The 14,385-nt window shown below is 35.5% G+C and overlaps 1 protein-coding gene across 5 annotated transcripts in view; it reads left to right on the forward strand.

Moving 5' to 3' along the window:
* The window catches only part of USP6NL (USP6 N-terminal like), a 167,458-nt gene that overhangs the window by 125,175 nt on the left and 27,898 nt on the right, over positions 1-14,385 (forward strand). For 3 of the 5 annotated variants that reach the window (XM_058282410.2, XM_058282408.2, XM_058282409.2), the window contains exons 9-14: positions 694-742; positions 2,339-2,459; positions 6,544-6,638; positions 7,322-7,387; positions 7,484-7,583; positions 10,047-10,199. In XM_058282410.2, coding sequence (XP_058138393.1) covers positions 694-742; positions 2,339-2,459; positions 6,544-6,638; positions 7,322-7,387; positions 7,484-7,583; positions 10,047-10,199 — 584 coding nt within the window. The remainder of the gene's footprint in view (positions 1-693; positions 743-2,338; positions 2,460-6,543; positions 6,639-7,321; positions 7,388-7,483; positions 7,584-10,046; positions 10,200-14,385) is intronic. The other 2 variants (XM_058282411.2, XM_058282412.1) reach the window with 1 other exon arrangement.

Consider the following 14,385-nt stretch of genomic DNA (forward strand, 5'->3'; position numbering starts at 1 on the left):
ATTCAGAGGCATGAGGAGCCCAAAGTGGCCAGGTGACAGTCTTAATTTCCAGTTCAGTGGAATCTTGTTCACTGGTGGAAGCACTCCTCCTTTTGGACCAAAGATCTGTAGACCAGCAGAGCTTAAGGTTGCTGGGACAGGAAGCAAAATTTTTCCTAGTGGATCACTAGGGATAATAGTGTGTGGTGCCACTCCTATTTCTACCTCCTGATTCCTGGATCCCTGAATCCCGGCTATGGGAGAAACAGCACCGTAGAGTGGACACTGATGTAGAACATATACAATCTCCTGAAGAACATTGCCCCAATCCTGCAAGGTTATTACCACCTAGCGGACATTGCAGCTGAGTCTTCAAAAGGAAATTCCGCTGTTCTATTAAGACACCTGCTTCTGTAATGATGATTTTAGCATGAGATAGTTCAACCAAAGAGGGCAACAAATTTGATAAATTGTGAAGCCTTTTGTGTTTTCTGGTATATATTCTTTCACTCAGAATGAATGTTATCTAGTCTCAAAATTAGGCTATATAGAATATTGTTTAAATTAGGGCTTGGCATCCTTTCTTTATTACAGTTACAGTTTTATCTGAATTCATCTATTGCTCTTCAGTCACACTTTATTTCTGAAATGTTTATAATTTTTATAAATGTCCAATAACTGAATTGTGCTTAATGTAAACTTTTTTTTCTCTAGGCAACAATCCTTATTCCATGTTCTTGCTGCATATTCTATTTATAATACGGTAAGCTGGAGCATGCCTGCTCAGTTCTTGGAGCTGTAGGTGGAGCTGGAGGTGCTCTTCTGACACTCCTGAAAGGCTCTCCTGGGCTCATTTCTTCACTCAGGACTGGACAGTGTCTGTAGTCTCATTTAGACTCTGTGGATCCCATTCAGGCTCCTCTGGGAATTAGAGCAGACCTGAGTTGGAAGTGGCATACTGCAGTGTGCCAGTGAATCTCACTTTTTCATTGTCTTTCTAGATTGTTTTCTTTTGTTATGTTTTTTAATTTTTAAGAAAATAGGACTGAGAACGAGCAGGGCTAGAATAAAAGGACAGGAAATTAGAGATGATTCTCATGCAATATTGGAAGTATGGATCATCTCAGTTTCTTCTCCCCATCTCTCACCCTCTCTTTCCTTTCTCATTCAGGCTTGGATCAGGAAACCCTTAAATATTTACATTTCCATCTTATTCCCCACCTTACTTGGTTCTCCCTCTATGTGAGGACAGTGCCCCATGTCAAGAATACACCTGCCCAAAGTGCTATTGGGCTCTACTCCTAGGGGGTATTTGACTTAAAGATTAACTCCCTGTATAAGTAAAACTGGACAAACCCACCTGCCTCTCATTTGTGTGGTGGCATTGCTAGGGACTAGATTGATTTTTGCTTGACTCTTTTGATTGCCTTTCAGTATCATGTACTTAACTTGCTATCCCCAGGAATAGGCTAAAACTAAATTTTGGGGTAATACAACATACTGTTCTTAAAACATTTACCACTTTGGGGAGAGATAATTTGGGGAAAGATTAATTAATATTAAAACAATATGGGTGTTAAATGAATGCTTATTGACTTGAAGGACCTTTCAACCTTGGAAAATATAATTCCTATTGTAATTAAGACCTTTAAGTTACAAAGACCGGAAATTCACTTAAGCGAGGGCAAGTTGAAGAGAGGTTTATTAAAGCTTCTCTCACAGAAGTAATGCAGTAGTTGGGCCTCATGGGATCTGGAGCTGGAAAGTTGGAAGCTCTTAGTGAGAAAGATAGCTACCGCTTGCTTCTGCTCTCCCACCCTGGGGCCACTTGGTTTCTTTGATTATCTCCGAGAACTGTTTATGCCGCAGCTGCTCCCTCCAGGTTGTGTTTCTTTGCCTCCTTATCAGTTCTTATGTAGCTAAAATTACACCCACAGATTCATCATGACCATTCTGTTTAAGTACATATCATCTGGTTATAATCTTTGTGGCTTTTTTCAAATTTCCTAGAGAAGAAATCTGATTAGTTACTGTTCAGCCAATTAATTGTTTCTCTGGGGCCAGGTGTCCTCCTCTGGACCATCAGCTGCGGTGCATACGGCACAAAAGAATTCCTAAGGCAACTTCCTAAGTGGGGACTATGGGGAAGATGTGGGGGCAGTTCTCAGAAAAGTGGCAAAGACTCCATGGACATCCCAAAATGTGTCTACTCAAGAGTCCAGAAATTTATGAGAGAGAATACTTCAATTGGGAATGGTGTAGGAGAAAAATTTGCCAGTATCTGAATTTTCATATGTGCAAATACATGTAATTTGATTTTTAAAAAACCCTAGTTTCTTTGTTCTCATTTACTTTTTAGGAAGTTGGATATTGTCAGGGGATGAGCCAGATCACAGCTCTACTCCTTATGTATATGAATGAAGAAGATGCCTTCTGGGCCCTGGTCAAACTGTTCTCAGGCCCCAAACATGCCATGCATGGTAAGAAAATCCCATATTTTATCATAAACAATGAAGAAGGAAGAGGGATGAAAGATAAATTAAAGCAAACTTTGGAATATGCTTGAAGTATAACAAACTTAATGCCCAGGCGTTTGTTCAGTTCATTAGTATTTGTTGCTAATTTCCTGATTTTTCTTTATTTGATGTCACTATTTTTTATTCTTATTTTTTCTTTTGTCTAAATATTGTTTCAAACAAACTAATTTAGGTTTTGAAGGAATTTTGGAAAAGCTGTATTGGGAGAAGGAAAAGATGCCCTTTGATCAAAATCTAGACAGTTATGAAATTATCATTTCAGTAAAATATTTACCACTCATTGGTTATTGTGATATATAATTCTTTGCCAAAGAATAATAGTCAAGAAATGTTTCTTAGGTGTTTACAGAACAGTACCTAATAATTCGGTAGTTTTGTATATTGAGTGTGGTTTTTTTAAACTTCTTTCAGCAATAAATTGATGCCATTTGAAATAAAAGGCTGATCTTGAGTACTTGATATTTTAAAACTTGGAGAATTGCTTGGTTTTCAAGTTAGGTTATTTTATTTTATTTTTTAAAGGTTATTTATCCCCACCCCCACCCCACCCCCCCTGCGGCTTGCTTGCTGTCTGCTCTCTGTGTCCATTTGCTGCGTCTTCTTCTGTATCTGCTTATCTTCCTTTGTTGCATCATCCTGCTGTGCAGGCTCTCCGTGTGTGCAGGCTGCCAGCTCTCTGCAGGCGTGGGCCAGCTTGCTTTCACAAGGAGGCCCTGGGACATGAACCCAGGGCCTCCCTTATGGTAGACTGGAGCCCAATCTATTGAGCCACAGCCGCTTCCCCAAGTTAGGTTATTTTTAATACCTTTTCTTACATTTGCTAAGCCTATGCAATAAACATTATTTTAGAGAGCTTGGTTTTCTTGGAAATAAAAGTAGCATTGGTCCTTTTGCAGAAATTATTTTCCCAGTGCCATCCATTTGGTAATACCACATTAAAAACATTTTCAGTGCTCATTACCCCATGAATAGATCACTTAAGTTCTAAAAACCCCTTCTCAATTTCAAGATTTTTTTCAGAATCTCCCAACCCTTTTAAAAAAGGTGAACTGAAATATACAATTATTTAAGTAGTAATGTATTATATTTTGTGGTAAAACAAAATAAATTTGTCCTTAAGAGTAAAAATCACTTGAGAAAGAAGAAATACTGAGGAATGATCAAAAGTTGACCTTTTTCAAGCCAATCACTACTGTTTTAGTTGGGGTTTTCCAGAGACACAGAGTAACAGGTTGTATGTGGATGCGTGCGCTTGCCCATGCATTTAAACATTAAGAGATTTATTTTTGGAATTGGTTCACACGATCCTGGGGATTTGCAAGTCCGAATTCTGTAGGGCAGGCCACAAGTTGGAAACTGATGAAAGTGTATTCCCCAGGAGATACTGGCTGGCTGAGGTAGAGATGGGGACTCTTCTTTCTGAAGAAAGTTTCATTTCTGGTTTTAGACCTTCATTTGATTGAGTGAAGAGACTTAACCTCATTGCCAAGGGCAGTCTTTTCTGTTGATTATAGATATAATCAGCTGTACATGAAATCAGCTGGCTATAGTTAGAAATTCATCTACAAAATAGCTTCCTATTAACAGTCAGACCAGGGCTTGCTTGACCAACCAAATGATCACCATAACCTAGCCGAGTTGACACATGAAATTAACTGTCACAACCACCAACTGTAGGACTATAATGTGTGTGGTGTGGAGCCTGCTATATATTTGAGGTAAGATTCTAATGCTTTCAAAATTATGACCTTCCATAGTTTGCTAAATCTTAAATTCTGACCATGTAATTTTTGTGGGGGTAGGGTATGTTTATGTTTGGGCATGTATGTGCATTTGCATTTGACTGTGTCCTTCAGTGTTCCTTGCTGATTTTTTTTTGTTTTTATTTTTCTAAATGTTACATTAAAAAAATATGAGGTCCCCATATACCCCCACCCTCCTCAGCCCACTCCTCCTCCCATAACAACAACCTCCTCCATCATCATGAGACATTCACTGCATTTGGTGAATACATCTCTGAGCACCGCTGCACCTCATGGTCAGTGGTCCACACCATAGCCCACACTCTCCCCCAGTCGACCCAGCGGGCCATGGGAAGACATGTAATGTCCGGTAACTGTCCCTACAGCACCAACCAGGACAACTTCAACCCCTGAAAATTCCCCCACATCACCTCTTCCTCCCACTCCCTACCCCCAGCAACAAGTACTATCTGTGATCATAACAACTTCTGGATACTTTGCATCTTATTAATATACTTTGAAAGTAAGCCACTTACAATATTGAGCTGCCCTGCCATAGGCATCATCATTTAAAAAGGCCTCTTGATGGAGAGAAATACCTCTTCCTTATCAGTCTTGATTTTGCATTACTGTGGGCTGGTGTTACTGATATGTTTTGAAGTACAGTGGAATGGTACAATTTAAGTAGTATTTAATTATGTGGAAGACTGTCCAATTTTAGAAAAGTTGTTTCTTTTAAACGTATGTGATAGCTTACCTTCAGCAGTTACCATCACCAGTCTAATGTAAAGCAGTGCTGATCTACCATCCTAACATTGACATTTACAATGCAGTTTACTTAGAGATGTTTTCTTCTAGGTTAGCCTGTGGAAATTTATAAGTAAAAGTTTATTTTTGCATTTCCTATTTGAAAGTAGTATCACTTACAATGTGTAGCATCAAAGTTGAAGGCTGAGGAAAACAAGATTTAAAAAATCAAGTCTGGTGTATTACTGAAAAGTGAAGAAATGTTGGGTGTCTTAGCATCCTTGAGCTAGTGGTTATTACTCAAGGGCCAGACTTTTTCAAAATAGACTTTTTAAAAAAAATTCTTTCAACTCCTGTCCTATCAAATTGACCAGGAAAGCAGCATGGATAGCTATACAGATTTTTTTAAAAATGAAATCATTTAATGGCAAATATTCTAAGGAAGGAATAGAATCTCTATGTCTGAAAATTTTTCACTTAGAATTAGTTAAGAAATAGTCCTGCCCACAAGATTATAAAGAAGTGTTTCCTAATACTGCAAAGAATATTAGTTCCTCAGCTTCTTGGAGGAACATAGTTTCATTTTTTGGAAAGATGTTCTACGGGGATAACAATGGACTCCAAGATCAAGTAAGTCTGGGAGACTGAGTTATACAAATGAAAGTAAGTTTTCTTAAATTTATAAGACAACTTAAAAACATTAATAAGCTTATTACATCATGAATATCCAAAAAGAGCATATATAACATGGAATGTTTCCTTTGGATTATTTTTTAAAAACTTGTAGAACATCTAGTAATACCTTCCAAAGTTACGTAGATCCTGGGTTGTAAAATATTAATGTGGAGAAATCATAAAGGTTTTGTCCTTTTTAATGGATTTCTGAAGAATATTTTAGAGGAGGCTTATGAATAAAAATAGAAAGTAAAGTTCAATGTGTTTACATAAACTAGTCTTTTAACGTAATTACTACCTAGAAATTTTATTTATTATAGTGTATAATCAGTTGGGTTTAAATACAATTTTATTTTTTCACATAACATTGATCATACTATATCTGTATGTTTTAACTGGTGTTAGATAGGGATTACAGAAAGGATTAAAAAAAAACTTTGGAAACATGCTGATGTAACAGTAAACTTGAAAAAAGTAATGTCTTTGCAGTACAACAAAGTAAGTGTTCAAGATTAGAATAATCTGAAAAGCATCTAGGCATTTAAGATATGGCCCAGTACCTTAAGAGAACAGATAATCCTGATAAATGGCTACAGTTAAACTCTTAACCTGGAAAATTGTGTCATTGTTTATATTTTTACAAGGTTATTGGAGATCTTTAGCAAACAAATACTAGGCTGCAAGTGTCATTACCCAAAGCTTACATACAGTTATTTCCCTGGTGGGAGGAAAAATATTTTAGTAACTACTATTAGGTGCTGTTTTATATTTATGGTTACAAATAAAAGAAATATTTTGCATTTTAAATTGGGAGTTGTGCTGTTGTTATTGTTTATAAAGTTTTGTTTTTGTTTGTATTCTAGGCTTTTTTGTCCAGGGTTTTCCTAAACTCTTGAGGTTTCAAGAACACCATGAAAAAATACTGAATAAATTTCTGTCCAAGCTTAAGCAACACTTGGTAGGTAGAAGTGACACTGAGAATATAGTTAGAATGGTTAAGTTCTATCTTTGGTCCCAAACACCTTGTTAATTTATAGTGTCATCTATTTCATTTACTTTCCAGTTTTATACTTCTTGTTGTTTTGAAGAACATTAGTTTTGGAAAATTTAATGTTGATGTATTGTCACAGCCCTGATTCATAGAAGCAAACTTCTTAAAGCTGATAAATAAAAACAATAGAGTTTTTAAAAACATGGTTTCTCAGTAATTTTTGAGATTGTTTTATTGCACAATAAGTATTTTAAGGGTCATACAAACTTGTTCTTAGTGACTGTATGTATACTTTACTATAAAATGTATTAAGTTGGTAAAGTGAAGTTACTTACATGTAAAAATATATTAGAGAAAGTCAAGATACTGGTTTTCAGTCCTATCATTAAGAAAAGGTCTGTTCCTAAGGTGATTATGAGTGGTAAAATTGAGGAAAGAGTAAAAAGAGGAAAAATAGAAATAATCCAGCATGTAAAAATTCCTAATGAGATGATAGAAAAATAGAAATAATCCAGTATGCAAAAATTCCTAATGAGATGATTTTATGTGTAGCTGTGGCAGCTGCCTCTAGCAGCTTTCTGAACTTTTAGTATTACAATGTCATATTTTGTTTCCTGCAATCCAGGAATCATGAGCTCTGTTTTTTTCAGGATTGTCAAGAAGTCTATACAAGTTTTTACACAATGAAATGGTTTTTTCAATGTTTCCTTGATCGTGTGAGTATTTATTTACAAACCAATAATGAAATTATAAATAAAACAAGAGGGCAAACTATTAATTTTATTTCTATTTTGCTTTGTTTTTAATTACAGACTCCATTTACACTAAACCTAAGAATATGGGATATCTACATCTTTGAAGGAGAACGAATTCTTACTGCTATGTCTTATACAATCTTAAAATTGCACAAAAGTAAGAAAATGTTTCCAAAATTGAGGTTTATTTTAATTCTAACTTCCCATCCCCCATCCCACCTCAAACTCATATTCTTTCAGTAGTGATTTTTTAAAAATTCTTGAAAATTGGTGAGGAAATTACCTTTAGTTGGTAATTTATTCTCATTAATTCTTCCATATGAATAGAAGCTTAGCACATCACAGAGGTCTTTGAATTTTTTGTCCTTATGTGAGTTTTATTTTCACACTTAAGCAGTATAATATGACTTGATGATTTCATTAACCATATTGCCATTAAATATTTGCTTCCACTGGGTCCCATGACTCCTTTTCCTCAGTCTGAATCTCATGTTTATAATAGGCCAAAGACACAGGCCCCATTAGTTGAAAGGGAAGAGAGGACATTTTGTATTACTGTTTCCTTCATCCAGGAAAAAGGCTTCCAGCTCCAGGCTGTAGACCAGAGATGGGGAGCCTCCAGATCCATCTCTCTGCCTGACTGCATTGTGGCCTCTGGGGCAAGTACAATCAATGTCTGTCACTGCATAAATGCAGCAAGGCTTTAGGTTGCAGTATTTCAAAGGCTCTTTATGATTCGATGTGATATGCCTTACTCTAAGAAGGAAAAAATGAGTTTTTCTTCATGAAAATGAAGAACCTTATTTATCTTAAAATCTCAATTCAGCCTTAAAAATTCTGTGACTCCTCTTCTAACTATGCAGAAAAGAAAGTCATCAAAGGCTTTAGAACTTGATATAGTCCTCCTAATCTAGGTCATACAACATAGTTTTACATTTCACCCGATACTCTCGTATATTCTTAAATGATTCATCAGCTTCCCAACTAAATGATAAGCTAATTGAGAGCAGGGGTCATGTTGCTATTTTTTCTCCCACCCATGCTTGGCCTTGTTCTAAGTACATGTCAGGTACTTTAATATTAGATTGTTTGCTTACTTGAAAAGAATGAAAATAATGCCAGATTATGCATACTTTACATAAGAATAAAAACCCCTTTTAAATACATTTCTGCATTGCTTATTGTTTTAAAGAAAAGGATTCACAAGTGTTGGTGGTTTATTTCCCTCACACCCAATCCTTGTTCCCCCAACACACTAACCAAAGCACCAGAACAGAACAGTTGGCAATGAATTGTCTTCCAGGACTAATGGGTCTGTTACACATCAAGGTGAACTTCTCCTTAATCACGTAGTCAATAAGTCTCTCTCTCCCACCCCTTCCCTCTCTTCTCTCCCTCCTCCCATCCCTCCTCCCCTTCCTTTTTCTCCTTCTGGATTAGAACTGACCAAAATATAGAATAAAAGTATAATTTTTCTTAAGAGAAATGCTTAGCAGTTTTATATTGCTAAACAGTGAGAAAATAGAAGTAGTGTTACATTTTTCTGTAGTTCTCTTTTCCTTAAATTATGTTTACTTATATGACCATTGTTTAATTTTTTGACCATCAAAACGCTGGCTCACCCCTTTTGTAAATGAACATTTAAGCATGGCAATTACTTTATATGCCACCATATCATTAGACTGAATAAGCTGGGTGCAGGGAGGGTTGTCTGTTGCTGTATATTTTTTCTAGGTTAGGGAGACAAAGCTTGAGGACTTAAATGAAGTTCTTTCACAACTATATAAAGTTTCAAAAACTGTCTATTCATAAGAGCTCCTGCCTGCCTGCCTTTTTTTTCCTCTCTTTCCTTCCTTTCCTCTTTTTCCTTCCTTCCTTGAAAATACTTAGAGACCTTGTTTAAGGTTCATGAGAGAGGTTTTAAATAACAAAAAATTAGAAATAGCCTAAATGCCCATTATTAGAAGACTGATTAAGTAAATTATAGCGCATACATACAATGGGCTCTTACAGCTATTAAAAGTAAAGGTGTAAAATCCTATTTGTTGTGAGAAATGTCAGTGCTTGAATGTGATTGAATAGGAACAAGAGCATGTAGCAGAATAACATGAAAAATAATCCTTTCTGTCAGTTGACATGTGTACACACATGAATGTACACATTACTTACTTATAGTATACTGGCTAGTGGGACCTTCGCTGATGTTTACTTCCTACCTTGTGTGTAGTAAGTGTATTTAGCCATGGCAGTTGGGTCTCTATCAATCGAGCAGAAACTCCTTAGGTTATCCTGGAATGGTCTCTCTATTTCCAAGAAGTTCTTTTCCTGAAGTTACTATTAATGCCTAGGATATAGTTATTCTTAGACTAGTGAGAAGGTATTTGGCAGTGTTCTCCTTTTTTTCCCCAGTGAGAGTACCTGCTTTTTTCTGTGCCTGCTTTAACATCAGAAAGTCTTTTTGTCTTACTGTATTTTAATGATATTCACAAAGCCTGTGTAAGTTGTGTGCTACATACGATCTTCTTTAAAATACTGCATCAGAATAGAATAAAATATATACTCTATTGAACTAAAGTAGCTGTTGACTTTTCATTTTTAATTCTTTCACCCTAATTTTTAGAACATCTAATGAGACTGTCTATGGAAGAACTTGTAGAATTTCTTCAGGAGACTCTGGCAAAGAATTTTTTCTTTGAAGATGATTTTGTGATAGAGCAACTTCAACTTTCTATGGCAGAACTAAAGCGAGCAAAGTTAGATCTTCCAGAACCTGGTAAGAAATATCTAAATACTTTCTGTCTAGATTATTATTAAGATATATCTAAATTACAGTTAAGATCAGAAGACATGGGTATGATCAACATGGGACATTTCTTTTTCACACCTTAAGCATTATCCTGTAATGACATAGTTTAAACCAAAGACTTACCAGCTGCTTACAGCTTTTTTCCCCTTATTTTAAGAAAAAGCAAATAAATGTATTAATTAAATTTTCCTCTTCTAATAAAATAAGTCTATTCCTACCTAAATTTAGAAAGCTTGTTTGACGATATTGTTCGACAATTGTAAACCAACCCCATAGTGCTTTAAATTAGAATAGTAATAAGCACTTTTTACATTACATGTGAAACCAAATGCAATAACAGTAGCAATCCTGCTTTATAGATGACCACACTGGTGACTTAAATATGAAGCTGGAGAATCACTAAATAGCATTATTGTGACTGGAGCTCGAGTTTTCCAACTTCTAATCCAGTATTCTGTGCAGTATGCTGCAGTATGGACAGTATATTTTATTCACTTATTTCAGAACATTTATTTAGCATCTGTTAGGTGCTCTGTGTTAGGTGATGTGCTTGAGATTTAAAAATGGAAAAGACCTGTCTTGCCCTCAGGATGCACACAGGAGAGAGAAGTTAAACAAATGATAACAGATTGTGAGTGGGCTGTAATAGAGTTGGATGCAGGTTAAATGGGAGAGAGTCAGAGGAAGGATAGTGGAGGACAAGAGATGAGGAAGACTAAAGAAAATGTAGAAAGAGCTTTGTAGGAATAACTTTTAAAGGATTTTAACCAGATATTACCTGATAACATTCAATTTCCAGAGAAAAAGTTGTGATTTGTTTTGTTTTGTTTTTGCCTTTTCCTTTCCTTGTCTTCTTTTGCGGTGTTTGGTATGGTAAGGGGTATGGTAAGGGTGTGGGAAGTGGAAGATCGTGAGTGATAGGTGAAAATCAATTAAGGTCAGTTAATGATACCCTCAGGTTGTGTTGGATTTAGCATTTCCTAATCAGTGTGGCATATACTTGGATTTCTTCTTGGATATATTTGTACAGAAGGGCAATCAGAAATATATTAATGGAAAATACATCATTTCCTCTTTGGCAAAAACCGAAAAGCTCTGCTTTTAATTATTTAATTATGAAGGGACGTCATCAGTGCTTCTCTGAGACCTGTTCAGAGTCTTCAAGATTCACTCGAAAACAAATCCATACAGCAGTAATTGAGTGTGGGCCCACGCCTTGTTAAAGGCATCTTCTTTGCAAAGTAAGGTCAGCCCTCTGTTGTTCAATGTAATAATGTACATTTTCTACTAATAAATTCTCTCCTGTAGCAGGAAATGCATTTGGAACAGCATTTATAATACTCTTGCTATTTTAATCTTCTCGTGTTAATATCTTGCCTACTTTTTAAAAAGAATTTAAGGGAAATTTTAGGAAAAGACAAGAGAAAATAAATGTTTAGTAGACTTATTTAAACATGAGAATAAATATTAAAACCTGTCAATTGGAATGGGGTGGTGATGATGGCGAGATGATAGCAGCAGCTAATAATTATTGAATGCTATGTGCCACACACAACATGCATTATCTCATTTAATCTCTAAAAATAACTTTAAGAAAAAGTATTCATCCTTATTTTATAAATGAGGAAACTTAGAAGAAGTTTTCAAGATTTCTCTTCTAGGAAATTCAGAATGGGGGTGGAAAGTGGGGCGAGTGGGTAAGGGAGAGCGCTAGATAAATAATAGCAGAAACCCAGGGTAACTGTGGCTCTCACCTGAGGGCCAATTATGAGAAAGGAACTGGCAAGGGGGGAGTCTCATCTCTGCATTTCGAAAACCAATCATCTGAATTTCATTTTTATTTCTATCACTAAAACATTTTCTTTCTGAACTTTCTGCCCCTTGGCCTGCCAATTGTTTACCCGCTTTTTAAATTAATTGTGAGTTGTATATGTGAAACCTTAATATGATTAAATGAACATTGTATCAAGAAATTCCAGTATCACATTGCTATCCTTATAAAAATTTATCGTAAGTAGTTTGGTTCCTTATATACCACATCGGTTTGTACTCAAGAAGGTAAGACAGGGCCTGTTTTCCTAGCCCTGTACAAACACATGGTATCAATTTTTAATTTTATTGCCTGTTGATCAGAGTATCCTATTGTTATTTTGATTTGAATTCCTTTAATTTTGAGAGACATATTTGTTGGACATTTTTATTTCTTTGACTTTCCATGTTCATACTCTGCCATTTCTCTATTGAGTTCTTCTCATGCAAGTTCTCTGTAAGTTAAGGAAATGGATCAATTTATTATATATCTTATAGATAAATTCTTTTTTTTCTTTGTACCTTCTTATTTTTGTGTCTTATGTTTAGAACCTCCCTTTGGTGGCTGAAATATTTTTTAATTACTTGTATTTTCTTTTATAACTTCTATCTATCTATCTGTTTATTATTTGCTTAAATCTTTAGCTCATATAGAATTACTTTACTTTAAGGGATGATGTAGAAACTCAGTTTTGCTTATATTCAGACAGCCATATGTGGCTTTAGCAGCATTTATTGAATTGACTTATTCATCTGTATTAGTCAGCCAAAGGGGTGCTGAGGCAAAATACCAGAAATCTGGTGGCTTTTATAAAGGGTATGTATTGGGGGTAGAAGCTTACAGATGGCAGGCCATCAAGAGTAAGTTACTTCCATCACCAAAGTCTGTTGCTACATTTTGGAGCAAGATGGCTGCCGGCTCTGTGAGGGCTGCCTCTGCCTCCTAAGGCTCTGTGGTCCCTGCTTCTTCCTAACTCACCTGTAGGCTGGCATAAGGTTAATCTCTCTCCCCAGGGCTAGTTTCTTTCCGAGCCTTCTCAACGGTTCAGGACTCTGGTCTCTTCAGCTGCAAACTATCAGGCTTTGCTCAGCTCTTTACCTGGGGCTCCAGAATCCTAAACTAAACTCTTTTCTCCTTCTCCATGTATTTACTTCCATCTCTTTGAGCATCCGTTCATATAGCCCACAAGGGGTGGGTGGGGAGCAGGGACTCAAACTGAGTCGCCCTAATGATGTCAAATAAAAGCCCTAATCTTGATTTAATAAAGTGAAAGTGAAACCTCTGAATCTAATATGATCTAATATGCCCAGAGGAACAGACCAGTTTACAAACACAATCCAGTATCTATTTTTGGAAATTATAAACAATACCAAACTGCCACATCCCCTTCCCTCTCATAATTGGAAAGGCCATCTTTATTTTGTAATAAAGTTTCTGAAATGCTTGTTTTTGTATGTGTGTGTATTTATATTTGTATGAGTATGTATATGCATATAAAATCTTTGCTTTTTATTTTGTTTCTGTGACCTCCATTTTTCAATTCATAGACAGCTTTTAAAAGGATCCATTAGTGTTTTGAGATTGCACTGAATTTAAAGCAAGGTCAAAACTTTTACTTTTCAATTTTTTAGGTTTATTTTTATGTCCCTCAGAAGAACTTTCCTTTGTATGATTGTCCACATCATACAAAGTATGTTTGAAGTATGCTGAGTGAAGTATTTTCCCAGTCTGACCCCTGTTCCTTTAGGTGATTTTATCTTTTTTATTGCTCTTGTAAATTGTTCCTTTTCTTCTAGTTTTTCCAACTGGTTAGAAGTTCTTTGTATATATTTTTATGTTATTTTTATAGCCAGTGTATTTGATTCTCTTGTGTTTTCTAAGATTCTAGATATATAATTGTAACATTGCTCATGCTTCTTATTCCTTTTTCCAGAAAGATGTTAAATAATAGTAAGTATAGTGGGCATCTTAGTTATGGTCTTGATATGAATGGGAATATTTCTCATGCTTTATCATTAAGAATATATATTTTTATCCTCTCAAAAAAGTATCCAGCTATTACTATTTTTCTAAAAATTGTTTTTAAAAGAAAGTGGATGTTTAACTTTTTTGAATGTCATTTGGGCCTAAATGAGATAATTATTTCTTTTTTCTTTAGAAACCTCTTAATATTATGAATTTCATTAATGGATTTCCTAATAGTGAATCATCATTGCATTTCTTGAATAATTACTTGGTTGTGATTTATGCTTGCTAATATTTCATTTGTTGTTATTCCTAAGATTGCTTTATATTTAGTTAACAAAGACTTTGTGTATTGTTAGGTTATGCTGGCTTCATAAT

This window comes from Dasypus novemcinctus, chromosome 20 (assembly GCF_030445035.2).
Source record: "Dasypus novemcinctus isolate mDasNov1 chromosome 20, mDasNov1.1.hap2, whole genome shotgun sequence".
In the NCBI taxonomy this organism is placed as follows: Eukaryota; Metazoa; Chordata; class Mammalia; order Cingulata; family Dasypodidae; genus Dasypus; species Dasypus novemcinctus.